The sequence below is a fragment of the Corvus brachyrhynchos genome, unplaced genomic scaffold, assembly GCF_000691975.1.
Source record: "Corvus brachyrhynchos isolate BGI_N302 unplaced genomic scaffold, ASM69197v1 scaffold466, whole genome shotgun sequence".
Taxonomy (NCBI): domain Eukaryota; kingdom Metazoa; phylum Chordata; class Aves; order Passeriformes; family Corvidae; genus Corvus; species Corvus brachyrhynchos.
The window spans coordinates 777,979-794,946 of NW_008238635.1; the positions used below are offsets into that span (position 1 = coordinate 777,979).

The 16,968-nt window shown below is 43.3% G+C and overlaps 1 protein-coding gene across 1 annotated transcript in view; it reads left to right on the plus strand.

The window, feature by feature from the left end:
• Positions 1 to 16,968, plus strand: part of RABGAP1L (RAB GTPase activating protein 1 like) — a 242,971-nt gene that overhangs the window by 211,418 nt on the left and 14,585 nt on the right. Inside the window, exon 22 of the mRNA XM_008636116.2 lies at positions 11,690 to 11,782. Coding sequence (XP_008634338.1) covers positions 11,690 to 11,782 — 93 coding nt within the window. The remainder of the gene's footprint in view (positions 1 to 11,689; positions 11,783 to 16,968) is intronic.

The window sequence follows — 16,968 nt, forward strand, 5'->3', positions numbered from 1 at the left end:
GTGCTGCTCGTGGTTGCTGCCGGGGCTGCTGTTCGTCTGCTGTGCTATGTATATATATGTTCTAGTAAAGAACTGTTAGTCCTTTTCCTGTATCTCTGCCTGAAAGCCCCCGTAATTTCAAAGTTCCAATAATTTGCAGGGAAGAGGGTCACATTTTCCATTCCAAGGGAGGTTCCCGCCTTCCTCGTCAGGCGCCTGTTTTTCAAATGTAGACAGACAGATCTGTAGATAAAGAGTAAAGTGGGACCTACAGTTTACAAAATGATGCTGGTGTGGAACCAGTTTTTAGGCAGATCCTTATCAGCGCTGCAGAGCATTTGTGTGGGTTCTTGGTTTCAGCTCACCAACCTAAGTCATCCAGATGGGCTGATTTGTGGTGCTTAAATGTTATTTCCATACAGGGGTTTTGGTCTAAGGGAATCTCTACTGCTTTAAGTATTTACTAAAAAAAAACCCCAAGAGTGGACTAGGTATTGCTTCTGCTAGTTCTGTCAGTCCTTCTGCCCTGCAAAAAAACCTGCAGAATGGTTAGAGCTGAGCTGTTTTCTGGACCATTGTGACTTGTCTGAATCATAATTATTTTGGAGTTGTAATTATTAATGCATTTGAGCAACACGGAGAAGTCCTTTTCTATATCCTCTATAATACCATCCAGCCTAATGGAATTCAAAGGAGGATTTGAACTTTTTTTTCTTCATTTAGTTTGAGTTACTGTTTTGTTCCAAATTAATAACCTGTATTATTTTCTGTTTATTTTCTCTCTATGTCCGAAAGCATTTCTTCTTGCTGCCTTTTTACTGTCATTGGATCAAGAAAGAATTATTTGACCAATGTCTCAAATACACATTTTATAAATAGCAATAGAATTTTGAAGCATTCGAAAGAAGGACATCAATATTCTGAAGCCTTCTCATTTTCTTCTTTAAAAAAATTCAGGGAAATCAGTACAGGTGTTTCTGGGCACTCGAGAAACACCTTGTTTCTGTCATCATTACAAGCCCATTTGGGAGAATAAATTTGAAATAAGTTTATGGATATGATTGGTTATATATGGCAAGTATGTTCATGCACTTTGAAAGGAGTGCTGAAACAAGATGAAAAGGCAGTTTATCTCTTTATAGATAGAGTCCAGTTTCATAGTTACTAGAAGGTGCAGGTAAATGTTAGTTACCAATATTCTGTCTTCAATGTGTACAACTGTTTTCATTCTTTTTAATCCCAGTTCTCAGAAGAATTCAGCATACTTTGTGCTGAGATTGGAAAATGTATTTCACTGCGTTTTATCTTGCTGGGTTTGTGCTTTCATGCACAGTGTAATACATTTTTTTTCTTTATTGCTTCCTTCTACCTGTGTCAACATTAGCTCACCAAACCCCAGCCAGCTGTGTTGACTGGCGTGCTGGTTGCTGGTGGTGTAAAGCTGTGGGCTTCTAGAAGAATCAAGCTGGTTTGATTTAGAGCAGCGTGTGAGCTGTGCCAAGGCAGTGCTCCGTGTGGATACAGTGCTGTGCTTTTGCTTCAAGGCAGCATTGCCAAAGTAATCCCCAGTTTATGGTATCAGGTGTAAGTAAGATACTGTATGTTATTTGTCCGTTACCTTGGAGACCACAGTGCATGGGCAAGAAGGAGCACACAGATTGTCCACACTCAGACTGAACTTCCAGAGCAGGTCAGATGCAGGAACCCAGAGTGCTGAGAATATTTCTCTGCCTGTTTTTGAGGGTTTTTACCCTCCTGAACAACACTATTTTAGCTTCAAACCTTGGAAAACATTACCAACAGTCAGACAAGAACTAGAAAACACAGTGGTGTGAATTAGGGGATAGACTACTATGTAAGATTGTCACAGGGTGAAAAATTTAAAGGTTTTGGGCTTCTCTTTGTAGTAAATGGATAAGAGTAAAAAATATGAAAATGGAGGATTGTTGTTGTTCTCTAAACCTTCTTCTCCTTCTTCTACTACTCCATATTTTGCAGTAAAAGTAGTTTGGAATGATTGGATAGAAAATTCCACAGCTCCTGCCTGTGTTACTGAAGAATTGGTAGGAAAGTGAAAATAATGTATGTTTTTAGTAACTATTGGTTAAAATATCTTTAAAAGGCTGTGTAAATCTTGATAATTGTCTTCACTCCTACTTTTCTTCCTTCTATGATGTACCTGGGTCACGCTAGTGGCTCTGTTCCTCTGATAAGACTTAATGAGCAACTATCTGGAAGCATTGAAACAAAAGGAAAAGTCTCAGTTTATCTTTGAAAATCCTTGCAAGGACTTTCAGTAAATTCTCTCCCATCAGGAGGGATTTGATTTATGGCATGGTACAGTGTCAGTCAGGCAACGCTGGAACAGGATAACAGGAATCCAGTTATCTCAGAACCAAGGGTCTCATTCTTTCCATGGCCAGAGCAACAAGGAATAGACAGCACTAGGACAGAGAGCTCAAGGGAAAAAAAGATGGCTCTGCTGCTGCAGGTACCAGAGGGAGGCAGATGTTGCCGGTAATATTACCTGGCTTTGTTTCCCAAAGGAAGTGTCTGCTCTCTCTTTGTGGGAGCTCCTTCTCTTGCAGAGCTCCCTTCAGTGGCAGCAGCTTGGCTTTCCTGCTGGAGCTGGCAGGCACGACATTGTTCATCTTTTTTTTTTTTTTTTTTCAGCCCCTCCTGCCTGACAAACTGCCTGCTTCTGTCAGTGCTTAAGGTGCTGTTGCGATTCTTTCTGCTGGGTGATAAAGCAGCAGGTCTGGAGTCCACTGGTAATTGATGAGCCCAACAGGGTCTCAGCTAAACATGATGGATGAGCACAGGTGAAGTGGCAAGTGGTAGTGGTGGCCAGTAGTGCTGGTGGTGGTGGTGGAACCATAGCTGGGGCAGGGAAAGCAGCAGGAAGTTAAAAAAACCCAAAACCAAAGCAGCCTTGTATGTAGAGGTTTGGGAATTGGTACAGCTCCTTTGTATCTCTGGGGGCTGATGGGCCGTGCAGCTGTGCAGTCCCATCCCCCAGATACTCTCAGGCAGCTGCTCAAACCACATTCAGTGGCCAAATAGTGCTTTTAAACTGCCCTGCCCTTCCTCCACCTCCCTGCCAGCTCTGTGCCAAGGCATCCCCACAGGTACAGAGGCTGAAAGGGGCAACATAAGGCAAAACCCGACGCCTCATTCCAGGTACAGAGCGAACCTTCTTGGCATATGAAGGATTAGTGAGATAACAGAGCAGGGCATGGAGTAGTTGTTGCACTAAAAGGCTGTGCCGTGCTTCAGTGAGCCTTGCTGATACCTTGGAGTTGGACACTGTCCCACTTGTATTTTCAAAATGCTCATCATTTAATGTGTGGCTTTTTTTGGGGTATTAGCAATTTTGTTTATGGAGCTGGATAAGTAGAAAAAAGGCAAGACTTTTAGAGAATGAAGCTCTGTTAGGTGCTGAAATACAGATAAAAGTATTGGATATAACAAATATATGTTACAGAGCTCTACAAATGGCATTCTAGAACTCTGAATGTAATTATATAATCACAGAATCACAGGTTTTAAGGGACATTGAAGCCCATCTGGTTCCACTTCATGCCATGGGCATGGACACTTTTCATTATCCCAGGCTGCTCCAAGCGCCATCCAACCTGACCATGGGCACTTCCAGGGATGGAGCAGCCACAGCTTCTCTGGGCACGTGTGCCAGGGCCTCACCACCCTCACAGGGAAGAATGTCTTCCTAATATCCCATCTATCCCTGTGCTCTGTCAGTGTGAAGCCTTTTCTCCCCTGCTTGTCCAAAGTCCTCCTTCAGCTCTCTTGGAGCCCCTTTAGGGGCTCTAATGTTTCCCCAAACCCTTCCCTTCCCCAGACTGAACAACCCCAGCTCTCTCAGCTGGTGTTCATAGGAGAGGTGCTCGAGCTCACAGAGCATCTCCGTGGCCTCCTGGACCCACTCCAACAGGTCCACAGTGGTTCAGTTTTAATACAGAATAGGTATCTATTTTCTGCTGGTGGAGTAATGCACTAAAAGGTAATTGCACTTAACTTGTAGGTTTGAAATATTGATAAAAGTAATGACAGGTTTGAGCATCAAGGACCTCCACACACATCAGAGAAACTTGATGCTGATTTTAAAGATGCAAATGAGAATTTTTTTGATACTGTGACTCAGAGTTGATCTAAAATCATATTAACATATAGGATGTGTGTTCAAAGAATACTGCAAGGTTCTTTGATTACCTGGGCATATGATTCAGAGTTGTGATCTAGCACCCCTCCTCCATCTCAGGAAGCAGATTATTTTTCATCTTGTGCTGGACACAGAGTGTGACAGGAGACAAGATGTGGCTCAGTCATTCAGCGGAATTAGAATCTAGTCTTGCAGACAACAAATTTCACTAGTCTCCTGGCAGGTTTCAGAAAATGTATTGAGCCAGGGGTTTATTAGCTGAAAGCTGTGCACACTGTGGACTAAATATGTTGAATGAGATTTTACAGTAAAGCCTTGGTAAAACCACTGGTTTGAACCTTGGATAAGTTGCTGGCCTTTTGTTGGCAATTGTGCTATAGGTCTGTGTTAGTTCCAGGATAAACAAGGGTGGAAGTAAACCCTAACACCATGTAGCTGGGAGAGGCTGTTTCCCTGCTAAGTGATGCAAGAAGATCACTTGGTTCTTTCTCCTGAATGTCTGACTCTGTTGTCACAGGGATGGTGGTGAAGGCTGTGTGTGTCTTCCTGCTTGCCGTTCTCTTCTGCTTGATGTGCTGAGAAATCTGACCAAAGCTCTGAAATTATTGTGGACACGGGTTAGATCTTAATCAGAATGAATTATATACCTTTAGTGGGGAGAGCTAAGAGTTGGATTTTGCATAGTCACTGAGGAGACATAAAACCTTCAGCATCAAATGCTGTATTTCAAAAGGGGTGTGTGTGTAAGCCACAAAATCACTCGGAGCTGTTATGTTTATGAGGTACAAACTGATTAATAAATGCTATGCTGGAAAAACAGCTGCTGCTCATAGGAATTGTGTTACCCAGAGCAGGGCCTTGACTTAGATGGCTGGGCAGTATCACTCTCCCAGTTATCCAATCCTCATTTTGGCTGTGCCATATACAAGTAGTTCTTTACCCTGGATAGTCCTCAGTAGCAGAGGTCTCATTGTTCAGGCATTCTTTAAGTTAGATCAGATAATAAAAATGACCTGTAAGCAGATATTTTTCCATCTAGAATGTTTCTGATATTGGTGTCCTTCACCACAGTATTGCTGTTGACCAGAGCCATTGAAATGCAAACTGTGTGCTGGCTGACAGTGGATCTGGCTGTTGCTTTCCCGGTGTGTGTGTCACTGCTGCAGCCCTTATCTGTAGAGAAGGAAGCACTTGTGTCTGGGGGAGCTGCAAGACATCAGAGACATCATTTCTGCAAGTGCAGAAAATAATCAGCCATTTCCAAGCACTGCTTTGCAGCCACTCAGGGTGTCTGTTCTTTAATAAAGCAAAGAGAATTGAAGTGGATAATAAACCTTCCATCTGTCAAAGTGAAAATGAATTTTTGAATGCAGAAAGACATTTGGGGATTCTGAAAAGCATCTGCTACAGGCAGAACATCCTTCCCTTGACCCTTTTTCTTAGATGCAGGTTCCCCTGCAGCCTCTCAAACACAAGCCCAGTGGTCAGTGTAGAGGTGTAGAGTTACAGTTCAGGGAATCCAGACTCCATTCTCTTTTCCTGTGTTGCTGCAGGATCACTGTACAATGGGGCTTATTGAACATCCTTCTGTCTCAGCTTACTCTTAGTTAAGTGTTTTGCTAACTGAGCCTAACTAAGCAGATCTCTAAACAGCAGGGCTGTGGAAGAATAATGGGCTATACCTGGTTCAGTGGGTTTCCATGAATGGAAATAACATCATAGAGATGAAAATCTGACAAAAGGATCTGGTGTTGGAAATGGTCCAGCGTCACTGACTCTGCTGTTGCTGCTGGTTTGGATCACAGTAAATTGTGCAGGTGCTCTGTAAATTTTGCAACCTGCCTTTCTCTTGTTTCTGTAATTCCCTTTGAATGTGCTAGTTGCAATTGAGACATTTTGATAATGGACTAATGCTAATGGAGAAATTAAACAAAATTCACAGCAATGCTGGTTTCCTTTACCTTCAGCTGGCTTTCAGGTTGGCTTCCTGTTATCCTGAAGACTCTCTTCAGGATAAAGAGTCGTACAGACCTCGCAAGGAGGTGACTTGCAGCAAGAAGAAGAATCTCCCCCTGCATGGAAGGGCTACTCAGGTGTGCTGGGGTGGAGCTGCTTTGCTGATGTACGAAGAGCATTTCTCTCAGTTCTGTTCCCAAACACGAGGTGGAGAGATGCTTTACTGCAGCAGATGCTCAGGCAGCAGGACATCTCTCTAACACCATGTTCGTTGCCAAGGAATTTCAGGGAACAGCTCCTTCCTTCCGGCTCAGATGGTAAAATAGCATCTGACAGTTGGGGCTTTTATTGTGCCCCAGAACCAGGGATCAGATGGTGCTGAATGAGCTGTACAGTGTGGGGTTGAATGCGGGATGTATGGGGTCTGAATGGGATACTGTAGCATAGTGAAAACATTGGAGGAGGGCTCTTCCACTGACTTTCAAACTTGTGGTGAAACAGCCTGTTGCCAGTGAGCCCTTCCCTGCATGGAGTCAAAAGGAGAGAGGCATTCTTCAAGCTGTGCTCCAGCCTGGGATTTCCTTTAGGCAGCTGATGTCAATCCTACATTAATTTTTACAAATGGATGCTGCAGGTTTTCTTCTGTGCAGAATACCCATCCCAAATAAGAGTTCTGTGAGAAATGGCAACTTTCCCTTTCAGATCTCATGCTTGTGGCTGAGATCTCATTGGAGATACAGCTGTTCAGATTATGTTGCATAATAGCTGAGTACAATATCCCATTCACCCCCTTTAAAGTCTAATGCAGGAGACAAGTCTGTTGTGTCAGCGTGGTGCTGTGGGGTTTGTTCTTTCTTTTTCATTCTTGCCTCCCCACAGGAGAAAAACAAATGGCTTATCTACTTCTGAGCCTTACTCCTAGACAGATATGGCAGGATACGCCTTCACTGCTTTTGGCCAACCACATTTTAAGGAAAGGATGATACAGCTGTCCGTGGTAATGACTGCACAGACGAGTAGCACCGAGTCAGTTTTTTCATCTAATTTTGTTACACTGAAGCCTTCATTTGGCTTAATAAAGTACTTAAATAGAGTTGTATTCCTTAAAATAGAGCTGCTTCCTTCCTTGAACCTGATGTAGTTGTATTTAAAATACCAAGTATTAACTGGAACAAATTGGTACAACTTTGAGTGTGAACTAAGATGATGCATGTGATTGGAAATTTTTTACTGCTAATCTGCTGAGGCTCTGTTTAAAGCTCACAGGCTTCATGTGACACTCACAGAACCAAGCCTCGTTGTGAAATTTCATCTGATACTGTTCTAATTCATAAAGTGAAGAAAATTAAGTACAACAAGTCTAACTCGCATCTCCTTGAGAGGGGCACTTGCATTCTGGTTTTGTGAGAGCCTCTTGCACCTGGTACTTCTGGCTGTGAGCAGGGGCTGAGCTGGTCCCAGCATTCCTGAGCCAGGCTCCCAGGCATCACCTCTGCTTGGAAATGGTCCTGATCTGCAGCAGTGGGAAGAGTCTGGGCTTTTGCTGGGGATCACAGCATGCCAGGTGTGTGGTGGCTGGATCGAAGGGAGGCTGGGCTGCACCCAGGGTCTGTGGTTGCTGTCAGTGCTCGCTCAAAGCAGGTGGGGGAGGCTCACCTTTGGAGGGGCGCAGGACCCTCACCTCAGCTTGACTTTACCAAGCACGTCTGTCGCCAGCGAAACGGGAAGTTATGTCACCTGCTTCAAAGAATGAGAAAGGAAAGCAGTGCATACTTTGTTCATTGGCTTTTTTCTCTCCTTTTTTTTTTTTTCTTTTACATTGAGGCAAGAACTAGAGAGGACAAAATGTTAATAGTGAGGAGATTAGAGAATACTGGCTACGTTGTTAGTGTGGTGGGACAATGTAGTTTTGGAGTGTTTATGCAGTGCTAGATAGAGAAGGGACGTGGGAAGCTAGGAAAGAGATCCCCTGCTCAGTTTGGCATTGTGGTGGTGCTGGAAATCAGAAATCAAGTAATAGGATTTCACTATCTGGATCAGCCTCTGGCTGTCTGCAATATGTTCAGGAAATCGCTTCGCATCTCTGCTTCCATTTCCTTGGCTGTCAAATGAACACAGCAATAACTGCCTCCTCTGAGTGCTCAGGCTGCATTAGAGCAATAAAACATTTGGGAGGAAGGAGTCATAGGTGTGATTTATGAATCCAGCAAGGCCTGGCTGAACTGCCTGGAAACAGCTAAAGAAATCACAGAATGAGGGAAGGGTCTTCTGAAGCTGAGTGGATGCTGATGCTCGGTGCGCTGTCCATGCCCAGGATTGCCCAACGAAGTGAAGCAAATCTTTCCAGCCCTGTCTGAACAGGGGGCAGTTAAAACCAAAGTGGTTTTGTTTCTCACCTTCCACGTATCACCCCGCTGCAGTGAGTCCTTCAAGCATTTGGTGCCATTGGGTTTTTTCAGGAAGAGGTTTTGCTTGTTTAGTTGTTCCGTGTGGATGTTTTATTAAGATGCTCTGCATGGGTTTTTCCCTGCATACAACTACTTGTATTTTATACTTGAAGATTTTATACTTGATTTTATACATGATTTTATACTTGAAGACAATAAAATAAAACAACTCAATGAGATAAGATAGTGAGATAAACAATTATGAGGAATGTTTATATACTGTAAGAGTCTCCTAAATTGGATAACCATCAGTTCAAGCCACTATACCCCATGGTGCTAAAGAAAGAAAAAAGGAATCAATATTACAGAAGCTTTTACAGAGAATTTATGAGCACTTTGTTCAGGATCAGTCCATGAAGACTGAAGCATAGCTAGCACTACGCACTTACTTACGAAAATGCTTACTGAGAAGTCCCTTGTTGAATGCACAAAGTGTTTCAGGGAATTAAATTGGAAAATATGGAAATAGGCTTTTAAAATTTTTTTTCCATTTATTAGTGTATACTCAGAAGAAGAAAGTGCTGTAATAAATTATCAAACTCCTTTGAGAAATGTGGCTGAATAGACAGTAACAGTGAACTGTAGTCCCTGCCAAAGTTCTTGGGCATACCTGGTCCAGTTTCTGTTTTATGAGATAAGTGGATTAGTATGGACTGGTTTCTGGTAGGAGTTCCCTCCCAGCCCCTTAAGATAGAATTTCACTTTATTTAGGTACTACTTCCCAGTTAAGACAAGATTTGCAGAACAAATAGATACTAACATACATCAGTCACTATGACCTTTCAGAGAGCTGGAAGCTGTTTTCTCTGTCACGCCTGATGCTTGCCTGATCTGATGCCTGTTTCAGGTATTATTTACTGTCAGTACTCCTGAGAAAGTGTTGCTGTGCTGTTTGCTTGCTGGAGGGTGTGCCAGGCACACGGGCGTCCCTCAGCCCAGGCCACGGCCAAGGATGGCTCCTGTGGTGAGGAGCGAGGGAGCCGACGCCTCGAGAGGCCCCAGAGGACCCACACGTGGTCCTGCTCACAGCTGTGAATGAACAGATAAGCAAGTGAGGAAAGCACATAGATAAGAACGGTTGGTGGAATGAATTAGCAGGCTTTAAGAAATGGTTGATAGTTGTGAGTGGAGGGAGCCCCCAACACACAGTGCCAGGCTAAGGTGAGCAGCACTGCTCTCATCAGCATGGGGGGGTAAAGGGTTGCAACTGTGCCATTTTTACGTGGCTTTCCATTCTTATTTCCCTATTTAGACACAGACAAAATCTATCTTACAGCTCTTGTTCCTTCAGATGGTGGGATTCTTACTGAAGCACTCATGTGGCTGCATGGATGGGAATCTTGTCTCTCTCCCTATGTAGTGAAACTTAGTTCTTATATGCACTTTAAAGGTTTCAATGAAAAGCATCAAAAATCAGAAAAATCTTTGGTTGAACAGGTCATCATCTAAGTTACGTCTGTCTTGTGCCTTTTTGCCATGCTGCACCCCAAAATCTCCCTCATATTTATCTTTATTTCCTGGTGGTTGCATATTGGAGCACAAAACTCCACAGCAGAACCTGAGAGCTGTGTTTGGAAGGTGTCCTTGTAACACCCCAGCTGGGGAGCCTTGATCTGGTTCCCTAAATGAAAGCCCAGTAATCTTGGTGAAAGGATGGGATGGGTCAGGCTTCGGATGTGTGATGGGTTTGTTTCATTTAAAACACTATGGTGAAATGATTTCTTATTCTTACGACTATTAAGTATCCTCAAAGGTTTCAGGCTGCAGCCAAGACAAAGGTGGCTGAGTTTGTGTTGGGAGGATTGTTCAGTTGAAATGTGTAGAAGCATCTCTGAGTCATTTTCATTTCATGGTGTTTTGTTCTGTTAAGTGTCATCAAAGTGAAGTTCTCGTGTAAGTTTGCTCAATGTACTTCATGTTTTATCTTTACCCTTTTCTCCTTGTTTGCTTTAAGGGGGTTGATTTCAGATTCCATCAGCAATTGTGGGAATTGGTGCTACTTTATTAATGCTTTGCAGATCATGGGTTTCACGTTTGCTGCTTGCACCTCTCTCTGCAGCAACACTGAGCACTTGCTTGGTCCCTTTGGGTACTGCAGAGCAAAGAGGTATTGGGCTGAAAACCAGTAAACAACACCAAAACGATGCAGAAACTCGTATCTCTGCTCACTGGCAGTAGTTTTTTGCCCTAAGGCAAGGTGACAGTGGCATGTCCTCACACCAGGAGGCAGCTAAACATGATCAATATAGGCAATAGATCTGCATGACAGATCCAGGGAAAGCCTGTGTTTATACTCATGATGGTACATGGCGTTAGGCATCTCTCTGGCTGCCAGTAGGTGACCTGAGTAATGCTGTCAGAGGTCTCTGGGGAGAGATGGGAGCACTGCATACCCAACCAAAAGGTGAAGGGGAAGCAAAGGACCCCCACGCTTTGTTTAAAAGAGCACAGGTTCCTTCTGATCAGTGTTTGAAGGGGAAGAGTTCCCAGGATCAAGCAGCCTGGGTTTTGCCCTTTCTGCACGGCTGTTTACCAAATTTGTTTGTGATTTCTCTGAGCCACCTCCCTGTTCTCTTGCGCTGCAGCATCTCCACCTGTGCCTAGGAGGGCTCTGGTGCCAGACTTCATGAGGGCATTGGTCACAGGCTGTAATTTAGACATTAATACTCTCTCAGCAATAAAAACCATTACTTGGCTCTCCCCCAGGGAATTGTCCAGTCCTTTTGTATGAGCACTCCTTCGTTCTCATCTCACTTTTAACAGTTGTCTTGCTAAAGCATTGTTTCGGTGAATCATATGTATCGAAGTGTGTGTTCCTCTTCCCTGTTCTCCCACTTGTTTGTGCTTTTTTTCTTCTAGTCTTACTAAAATGTCTCTACTTCATTTTGTTTCCCTTTAAATGTTTGAATAATTAGCAGCAGTGGGCACAGAAAGATTTCTGTCGATGTGAGCTGTGAGTGTTTGACATGGCTTAATGAGTAGGGAAGGGGGGACAGTGGGGAGAGACTTTACTCAGCAGCAGCTTTCCAGCACTTCCTCAGTCTCCTGTTTGTAGGGAGAGCTTTCAGTCAGCTTTTCCAGTGTTCCTCTAATTTCTAAATGCATGTTTCCCAAATCTATTCCACAGGTGCCAACGAAAAAGCTGAAGAAATATGAGAGAGAGTACCAAACAATGCGAGAGAGCCAGCTGCAGCAGGAAGATCCTATGGACAGATATAAGGTAGGGAGATGCTATATGGGAACTTGTTCCACTGGTGACTCCCACAAGGAGTGACCTGTCTCCAGCAGTTGAGCAGAGGTGTGTGTACCGTGCTCACCTCCCTGGGATATGCCACTGCAGACCTTAGGGAAGTGAAGTGCCAGGAGAAACTCATCCCCTTTCTTGAATAAGCACTTTAAACCTTTGGACTTAGTCTTTTTTTCCAAGAATATTTCAATCGCAATTTGTAACTCTTAAGACATCTGCAAGTAGCCACATATAATATTTTTCTTCTTTCAGTTTATATGTTTGTAGGTAACTCTCCTGCTGTTGCACTTTTACGGGAGATCTTCATGAGCCGCAGAAACAAAGGGTGATTCAGCTACAGACACAAAAAGGAGAAAATACACATTGTTCTAGTGCAAGCTGTGTGCAGTGGCATCCACAGAGACTTTGGAAGATGAACTCTTCCTTGGCTGATACGATCCTTATTATTCATTCCTGTTTATACCAAGCATTAGTAATTTTTTGTTAAGATAATACCTATTATGGTGGGACCCAGAGCACTCCTGGGTCCTGAGGTTCTACTGCAATAGAACTAATAGTGATGGGTGTTCTTCTTTAAAGGATCAGAGAAATAAGCTTCAGCTGTTAATATGATAGCTCGATAGTTCACCAAAAAAGAACAGTTCTTCAATTTTGGGTCAGCTTTGCTTATCTTCACAATGTATTTGCTTTTGTTGTCACAGCTGCGTTCTGTTGCCATAGATTTTGTGTGCTGGAGGCTCTGCCTCTGGGCACAAACTTTAGTGAGTGCTCAGGATCTGATTATTCCTCGCTCTGTTTTGAACAATTCAGTTTTCTCTAGGTGAAGCTGCCAGAGGTGAATCACTTCACTGCCCACTGCCCAGGGTAGCTGGGAACTGACATTTCTTATATATCCTTGTACTGTTTTCCTGCTGTTCTTCACTGTGCCTTAATACGTTAAGTGACATTGCGGTTGTTACGGAGTCTACCAGGAGTGTGGAGTGGTGAATAATCACACAGAGTGCAACAGGCTTCACATGGTCTGTGAACATAAGGAAAGTGCACCACGTTCAGAAAACTAGAGAATGGAAATCTCTAGTGAGAAGATTGTGCCTTCATTTGTCAATGTGACAAAGTAGACTTACAGGTCCAAAGTCAAACTGACTCTTTTTTTTTTTAAAAAAAAAGCCATTATCTGTGAGAAAATTGTATTTTAAGTGTTGGTTTTTTGCTGTCAAAGGGAGGATATTTTATTGCTTGTGAGACTTAAGAGTGCTGGAGCTGCCGAGAGCCAATAGCAAGTATAGCCTGTTTAGAAAAAACCACAACTTGCTGCTGGTTAACTTTTAAGTATTTTTCTAGTAGTTCACATATAATACTGTAGAATAAAAATAATGCTTAGAAAACAAATAAGGGTTCTTTAAAGCTTGGTGGAAGCATATTAACTAGTTAATCCTGGTCAATGGGTGGTGAAGAACATTATCCTAAGCTGCAAATGAGGATATGGAAAGTGACTCTTGGGCCACTGTTGATGTGAGTCACTGTCACAGTCAAGATCACAGCCCAGGGTTTTGGCTTGCGCTTCTGAAACTCACTGCAGATTTTTTAATTAAGCTGGATTGGGTCTGATCCTCTTAAGCATGCTGTGAGTAGAGTCCCTGTAACAGGATAGTTGCACATTAACTTCAAAGCTTGGACACATTGTTCAGTTGATGGGTGTTGTAAGTGTTGTAAGTGTTCTTTGCTCCTTGTCTTGCTTGTTAGATTTTATTGATATGCGAAGTTGAGGAATTGCCATTTCAGGAGTGTTTCCAAAGGGCAGCAAGAAAATGTCAGTTGTGTGGATCCTCCCAGGCAGCATGTGGAAAGCCAGCCTTGCTTTTTGCTTGTCCTTCAAGAGAGCACTCTGCAGCCTGCATGGTCAGAGATGCATTTCAGTTGGGCAGCACCTTTGCAGGGCTTCCACAGCCAGGCTTGTCTTGGCAAAGGACAAAAGCCAGTCTTGTCTCCGAGCACAGCACCGCTGTCAGCTCCTGCTCTGTGGGCTGTGCCCACAGCCCTACCGTGTTGTAATTTTCAGTTTCTCTTCCCAAAACAAAGTGAGGTTTTTGCTGCCTAGGAAGGGGATGTTTCTTGGATGGGATCACTGGAGTAGAGATCCCTGCAGAATGTTCCTCATATGGGTCAAGAAGGAAAAGATCTTTCAATCAGTTGATAGTTTTTAGCTATAGTTTTTAGAATTTTTGTTAGCAGCAGAAATTTGTCAGGCGCACAGGCACTTGTAAGCTGCAGTGATGAAGGATGTCTGAGTAAGACACCTCCCTGTGACACAGCCCTCAGAGGAAATGCCTCGATGGTCTCTTGAGAGAGAGGAAGATGGGCTGGTTTTGCAGTGTCTGACCCAGTAACCAGTTGTGTTTGCCTGACAGGTTAAATTCATGTGCTCCCATAAACTGTGGTAAACATGCAGGAGTTCTGCCCAGCACATATTTTACATGTTGTGATTTGACTTACCAAAAGAACAGTATTAAAGAGCGCCATTATTTTTGATGTTTGTTTCGTTCTGTATTTACAAGTGTTATTTAGGAAAAGTGCAAGTTTTTCTGGACACGTTTTTACTTTATTTTCCATTGCTTATAACAAATTATCACATTTTTGTCAGATTTTTAAAAGGTGCAAAAGTGAAATATGTTCTAAATTGCTGTTTGTCACCAAATTTCGTAAGTTTTAGTTGAAATAAATTACAAATTGCCTATAGAAGCCAGGAAGAAAAGCGAGTTGTATGTGCAGAAAAAATAGTAATATAGTTCAGATTGATGTTTTTCTAAATATTATGGAGTTTTATTATGGAGTTTTATTTCTGTGTTTGAGAATACCTCATGTAACAAGATTTGGGTTGACTTGAGGAGAAATTTCCAGGACTGAGCTTGGGAGTTGAATTAAAATAAAGAGGATATAGTCGTACAAAGAAGGGCTGGAGTTTTGCAAGCAGGTGCTGCTGTTCTGTTCCACCTTTTCCTCTGTTGACCTCTTTGTGCAAGGGAGAAGTTGTGTGAATAAATGTGTGATTTGGACATCTCTGTAATAGCCTTCTCTGTGTTTGAAGGGGAAGGAAAAATTAATACACTGGTCCTTTTTATTCAGTCATGGCAACTGAGTGTTAACCATCATGAGGAAAATCATGATGACTTTTCTTGTGGGACATTGTCTGTTGTTTTTTTTAAAAAGTATACTGGGGCACTTTGGGGAATGCCTCTCCAGTGTCACCAAATAGAAAACACAACTACCTCCAGGAGCCTCTGTGTTGCTTACCATGAGAGGCTTTCCTGGATTGCTTGCTGTAAAAGCTTTTTGGGTTTCTAGATGGAGGTTCAAAGGATTTTCCTTTGGGGCTCCTCCAATATCAAGAGCCCTTTCCATTGGGTTTATGAACACCTCAGGTTGCTCACATCCAGAAAGTGAATTTTAATCAGTGTTTTCATTCCATCATTGAGGATCTGTTCAGACTCAGAGGTCTCGGGTTTGGATGCCTTGATTTAACCCAGCCAGCAACTCAGGCAGCCGCTTGCTCACTCCGCCACAAGTGGGTGGGGGAGAAAATCACCAGTGTAATAGTGACAAAACTCGTGGGTTGAGATGAAGACAGTTCAGTAGGTAAAGCAAAAGCCGTGTGCTCAAGCAAAGGAAAGCAGGGAACTCAGCCACCCCTTCCCATGGGCAGGTAGTTGTTCAGCCATCTCCAGGAGAGCAAGGCTCCATCACACATAACAGTGACTTGAGAAGACAAATGCCATCACTCCAAAGGTCCTCCCTTTGTTCTTCTTCTCCCTGCTTTACATACTCAGCACGATGCTATATGGTCTGGAATATCCCTTGGGGTCAGTTGGGATCAGCTGTCCCGGCTGTGTCTCCTCCCAGCTCATTGTGTACCCCCAGCCCTCTCATTGGTGAGGAGGGACAAGAAGCAGAAAAGGCCTTGGCTCTGTGCAAGCCCTGCTCAGCAATAACCAAACCATCTCTATGCTGTCAACAGCTTTCCCAGCACAAACCCAAAGCATACTAACCACCATGAAGAAAACTAACTCTGCCCGAGCCGAACGCAGCACAGGGTGTCGCTGAACAGAAACAGAATTGCTTAACAAGGTTGGTGACTCATTACACCCCACTTGAGTACAGCACAGAGAGGATGCATCATGGCCACTAATCTCCTCAGGAATTGCTCCTTGGTGCAGAGGGTGGAGTTCAGCCTTTCAGTCTTCCTGAACTGAGCCTTGCCTACTGCTTTCAAGTTTGCCGTCTTCTTTCCATCCAGTGTGTGATGGAAGTGGGACTATATCTCTCTAAAACGCATAACAAAAAACACAATTAAGAATAAGCAACTTTTTTTTTTTGTATTAGAAATTTCTTTATATCCTGTTTTCACTGTCTTTGCACCAATGATTGAAAGCAGTATTTGGTCTGTGACTTTACAGGAGGTAAGTTCATTTGTGTTTGTGTGTATCAGCATTGTTTGTCCTCTTTGGAAATGCAGTATCCTCCTTTTAAAAGCTAACCTGAGTTCACCAGCCACCTTCTGTAACCAGGAAGAGGAATTTGGGAAAGTTATTTTAAAATTTGTTATTTTACTGACTGTATGAGATGCCGAGCTAGAAACAGAGCAATGCTGAGGAGAAGGAAATGGTTGTCATAGTAAATTCAGTGTTGTGTAGAGGAGGCAGGAAGCTGTCTGTTTACACCAGGGACAGCTAGCAGGTCTGACTGGTTGGCTGATGCCAGTTATAAAATGCTGCCTGTGATGTGAGTCCTGCTGTAACAGACCTGCTCCATCTGTTGATCTTTGTCATTGGGAGCATATTTCATAGAACTCCAAATATTTCAGAGCCTGTGGAAATAGTTTGCTACACATGAAAAGCGCTGTTTGCTCTTTCTGTCTTTACTGTGTCCTGTTAGTTTTTATTTAGACTTAGGCAGACTGAAGAGTTTCCTCCTGAGAAGGGAGGCAGTTTTACACTGCTAGACCTGGGGGGAGGAGCTGGAAAAGACAAACCAGCTAATGAGCATACTGCCCTGGGTGGAGGAAGAGTAAAGGTGGCCCTGTGAGAACCTCTCAGCTGTACTAGCAGTACGGTGAACAAGCTAAAAACATCTTTTAGCCATTCACTGGATGCCCAAGGTAAGAG